The sequence below is a fragment of the Pseudochaenichthys georgianus genome, unplaced genomic scaffold (assembly GCF_902827115.2).
Source record: "Pseudochaenichthys georgianus unplaced genomic scaffold, fPseGeo1.2 scaffold_1408_arrow_ctg1, whole genome shotgun sequence".
Lineage (NCBI taxonomy): Eukaryota > Metazoa > Chordata > Actinopteri > Perciformes > Channichthyidae > Pseudochaenichthys > Pseudochaenichthys georgianus.
The window spans coordinates 9,841-14,579 of NW_027262270.1; the positions used below are offsets into that span (position 1 = coordinate 9,841).

Genomic DNA, 4,739 nt, shown 5'->3' on the forward strand with positions numbered 1-4,739 from the left:
CTGACAAAGAGGATAGAAGAAAGGAAGATTCCCGGACATAAAAGTCAACTGCTTTACATTTCTCATAACATTCATACACAAACATATGCTGTCAGTATATATGGCAAGCAACCAGGTGAATGAAGACATTCGAGTTGTTCTGGGATTGTGGATATGACAGATCATTTTGAGGAGTTTCTGTTAGATGTTTCATATCTGTGTCATGCAGTGTGGGTCTCACTTCTGTCGCCAGGGCACAGACTGCAGAGGGCTCTTTGGTCTTCACTTGGTCTCGGTGTAGGGGGTTTGGACAACAACAGCACTGCTAAAGTGTTTCTCTCATAGTGTCCGTAGAAAACGCTGTTATGGTAATGAATGCCTCTTGTTCATGTAACCAAGCAAAAATAAACACAAACTATGATATAAATTCAGTCAACACACTTCTTTATTAATATGTAATATGTAAACATAATGCAGTGGGTGTTTTACAGTGGGCTTCACTGAGGGAAGAGTAGAAATCCACTGAAAATGATGCGATTATATGAATCATCATAAACGCCGAAGCTGAAGGGCAGAACGATGTAGACAACATCTCCCTCCTCCAGCTGAAGAACCATTGCGCTAGACGTAGAGGCATAGCCAGAGTCCACATTGAGATCTGCAATCGCCATCTTTCTCTGGTCGTTGTGAAAGAGTTGAACACCGGTCCAAGCTGAACGGATCTCCCACGCGTTGAATCTGAAGTAGTAGACTCCTCTGACGGGGGCTGTGAAGATGCCTGCATCAGAGGAGGAGGTCAGTGAGGGGAGATTGTTTCTGGAGCTTCAGCAGGACTTAAGGATGGGTTTTTAAATAAGGAACACGTAGGAGCTCCTGACTTGGTTCTACTTTCTACCATGATCAACCGTAGGAACACTAAGAGACGTTTTAATGGTTTCATTAAGAAACCTGTGTGTGTGTGTGTGTGTGTGTGTGTGTGTGTGTGTGGTGTGTGTGTGTGTGTGTGTGTGTGTGTGTGTGTGTGTGTGTGTGTGTGTGTGTGTGTGTGTGTGTGTGTGTGTGTGTGTGTGTCTTAGTGGGCATCAAAACCGATCTGTCCACTAGAAGAGAGGTCCAGGCGTCCGTGGCCCAGGAATGGGCCGAAAGCCAAGGGTTGGAGTACCACGAGACATCGGCTGTAAGTGTATTTCACTCTGGATATTTATATATTTTTGATCTTAAGTAGAAGGGGATTAAATAAGTGTAAACTTCTTCCAACATAAATCTTCCACAGCAGTGAGCAGCGTGTGTAAAGTGGACATTACATTCAATCAGCTTTCCTTTTAAGATTTACATCTGTACAATATATATAAATGTGTGTGTGTGTGTGTGTGTGTGTGTGTGTGTGTGTGTGTGTGTGTGTGTGTGTGTGTGTGTGTGTGTGTGTGTGTGTGTGTGTGTGTGTGTGTGTGTGTGTGTGTGTGTGCGTGTGTGTGTGTGTGTGTGCATGTGTGTGTGTGTGTGTTCAGTACCTGTCGTTGGGTTGTAGGCCTGGCCGATATTGGTGAAGACTTTACTGAACTTCAGTGTGATGTCGGTGGTGAAGGGTCCGACTGATCCTGCATCAGTGAGACCGGCTGAGAACGCCACCTGAGGACGGTCTGAGAGAAAGAGGAGGATGCTCACAGAGAGATGAGAACTCACGAACAAACTGTCTATTAAAACAAAGAAAGTCTATTGCTTGGATGCTGATAGCCGGCAGAGATTGATATTTAATATTCTCCTCAGGATACCAGTTCCTTTCATTAAAAACATTTGGACTCTTCACAATAGTTTCTGTTTCTCACCTGCGTTCTCTCTCTGGAGCTCCTCCACCTCCTTCTCACTGGAGCTCATCCTGGCCTCAAAAGCTGAACAAGTTTAACATGGTTTTAGTCAGATAAAGTTATAGTCTCTTATTTTAAATGTAACTATTGCAGATCTTATGTTAAAAGATTGTTCTACCAATACTATAACATTCACTTTTCAAATTCACTGGAATGTTTTGTTGCCTTTCAAACGGCAAACAAATCCAACGTGTTTTTAGAAAAATACAATTATATTTGTAATTCCTCCTATTCTTATTTGGTTACTTTGTACCTGTGCTCTTCTTCTCACTTGCTGTGACTCGAGCCAGAAGATCTGCAATACAGAGAAAGAGCAGGTCATCTCTTCATTATGTCATTAGTTTCTATCATTATAGGCAATATTTACCTTTTATATTATATTTCTATATCTCACCTGCGTTCTCTCTCTTTACCTCCTCCACCTCCTTTTCACTGGTGCTCATCCTGTTCTCTAGAACTGAACAAATGTAAAAAATAAAATAGTTTAAGTTTCTTTCAATTTAACAAATCAGATTTTTACGAAAAAGCAGGTTAATGGCTTTATACCTCATCTGTATTTTAAATGTGTTTCTCTTATCTCCTTTGTAAGTTAAACATGACTTTTCTCACAGAAGAAAGGTCATTTTTTATTTTTTATGAGGTTTCTCTCACTTACCTGCAGTGTCTATCTTCAGCTCCTGCACCTCCTTTTCATTGAGAACCATCTTGGCCTCTAGAGCTGAACACATGAGGATCATGCTAAATGTTATCCTGGAGCTTGAACAAGTAGAAAGACTTTCACAAACCTGACATTTTAAATAAATACAATATATCATTATCATGAGCATCAGTGACGTGGCTCAGTGTGTGTTACGTCATCTGGGTCACCTGTGGTGTCTTGCTCCAGCCTCTGGATCTTGATCCTGTGTTCGATGGCCATGTCTCTGAGCTCCTTCAGTTCAGCCAAGACGTCAGTGCTCATCTGGGTCTGACTGCTGCTCTGATCGTGGGCTCCTTGGATATCAAAGTCCCCCTCTTTCTTCCCTGTCCCCCCTCCATCCTCACCCTGAGCCCCCGTGCAGAGCAGACAGAGCAGCAACGCCAGAACAACTGCAGCTCTCCTCATTCTGAAATATCGCTGTTCAGACAGAGAAGTGAGACACGTCTCGCTCCGTCCCCGTCTTTATATCCACGTTAAACAGGTCACGGACAAGGCACGTGAGAATCCAGCAGATGTCTTTGATAACATATACAAAAATAATCCAAACGTCCTTGGACATCTTACTGATAGTAAAGAGCAAACAACAACTTGAATTATGTTCTTTTTAAAAAAAAGTGCATTATTCCTGATTTGTCTATATCTCTCTTTTATTTGTGATTAGACCTTTTTTTCCTTGACTTGTATTGAACTAAGCTACCCAAAATAATCCAATATTTAAAGGAAACATCTATGTGTTTAAAGGCCCTGACACAGCAGGCCGAAATCGGCCGTTGATGGGCGTTAGGCCGACGATGAGCGTCGGCACGCCCTACTCGGATTGGTGTGTTGAACGACATGTTGAATCGACCCGAAAAAGCGTTGGGTCGGGTACAGTCAGTCAGGGCGACGCAACGTCGGCGTCGGCGACTTCTCTGGTGACTGCCTGGTGTGTCAGGGCCTTAACACTAGAACCGCCAGAGATATTTTATACCTAAAACCGCCACCGGGGTCAAATTGACCCGGCATTAGAATGCATTGATTTTCAAGGTAAAAGTATTGCTTTAAAAAGAAAAATGGTCCTGTGGTATTGGTATTTTGACAAGCAATTTTGTTAAATTGTTTCGTTTATCAACGGTACAACATAACGTTTCGTGAGGCGGTTGTCGTTGTTGGGTGAAAAGCAAACAGCTGTTTGCTGCGGAGCGCAGTGCGAGCAGTCACCCGTGAGCGGGAGCGCGCTCCTTCACTACAGACTGTCGCTATCAATCTATCTATCTCTCAATATAGGGTTATGATTGCTGATAATAAGTGGAAATATGAAGGATATATTTCAAGGTTATTGTTTGTTTGTTATTGGGCTTTTTTCTTATCAACCTAGATTTGTTAGAAAAACATTTCAACTTTAATTGAATTAATTTGTATGAAAATTGGGCTTATTAACACATGAATACTGTGTAATATATTTGAACATATATATTACATTATTTGTTGGCCATATTTTGAATTTGTTAGAGGCAGAGCTGGAGTATGACGGGGGATCAACACCAATCTCCCGGGGGGAGGTCACTGAGGTCGTCAAACAACTCCACAGTGGCAAAGCCCCGGGGGTGGATGAGATCCGCCCGGAGGTGCTGAAGGCTCTGGGTGTTGAGGGACTGTCATGGTTGACACGTCTCATCAACGTTGCGTGGAAGTCGGAAACGGTACCGAAGGAGTGGCAGACCGGGGTGGTGGTTCCCCTTTTCAAAAAGGGGGATCAGAGGGTGTGTGCCAATTACAGAGGCATCACACTACTCAGCCTCCCCGGGAAAGTTTACTCCAAGGTACTCGAAAGGAGGGTCAGGCCGATTGTCGAACCTCAGATTGAGGAGGAACAATGCGGATTCCGTCCTGGTCATGGAACGACGGATCAGCTTTTTACTCTCGCAAGGATCCTGGAGGGGGCCTGGGAGTACGCTTATCCGGTCTACATGTGTTTTGTAGACTTGGAGAAGGCGTATGACCGGGTTCCCAGGGAGTTACTGTGGGAGGTGCTGCGGGAGTATGGGGTGAGGGGGTCTCTACTCAGGGCCATCCCATCTCTGTACTCCCAAAGCGAGAGCTGTGTCCGGGTCCTCGGCAGGAAGTCGGACCCATTTCCGGTGAGGGTTGGCCTCCGCCAGGGCTGCGCTTTGTCACCAATCCTGTTTGTAATATACATGGATCGGATTTCGAGG

General features: G+C 44.1%; 1 protein-coding gene across 1 annotated transcript; it reads right to left on the reverse strand.

Moving 5' to 3' along the window:
• Nucleotides 1-476: 476 nt before the first annotated feature.
• Nucleotides 477-2,949, reverse strand: LOC117441023 (complement C1q-like protein 2). Its single transcript, XM_034077222.1, has 6 exons — nucleotides 2,712-2,949; nucleotides 2,239-2,301; nucleotides 2,098-2,139; nucleotides 1,806-1,868; nucleotides 1,491-1,619; nucleotides 477-757 (listed from the first exon to the last, which is right to left on the reverse strand). Exons 1-6 carry the CDS (start codon nucleotides 2,947-2,949, stop codon nucleotides 477-479), a joined length of 816 nt encoding a protein of 271 aa, XP_033933113.1.
• Between the last annotated feature and the right edge of the window lie 1,790 nt (nucleotides 2,950-4,739).

Bases quoted from the DNA above. Each gene is read 5' to 3' on its own strand.
- LOC117441023 (XM_034077222.1), bottom strand. From the start codon at position 2,949: ATGAGGAGAGCTGCAGTTGTTCTGGCGTTGCTGCTCTGTCTGCTCTGC. The intron at 2,140-2,238 runs GTGAGATATAGA...TCTGTATTGCAG, and splicing joins GGTAAAGAGAGAGAACGCAG to ATCTTCTGGCTCGAGTCACA. The intron at 1,869-2,097 runs GTACAAAGTAAC...AAACTTGTTCAG, and splicing joins AAGTGAGAAGAAGAGCACAG to CTTTTGAGGCCAGGATGAGC.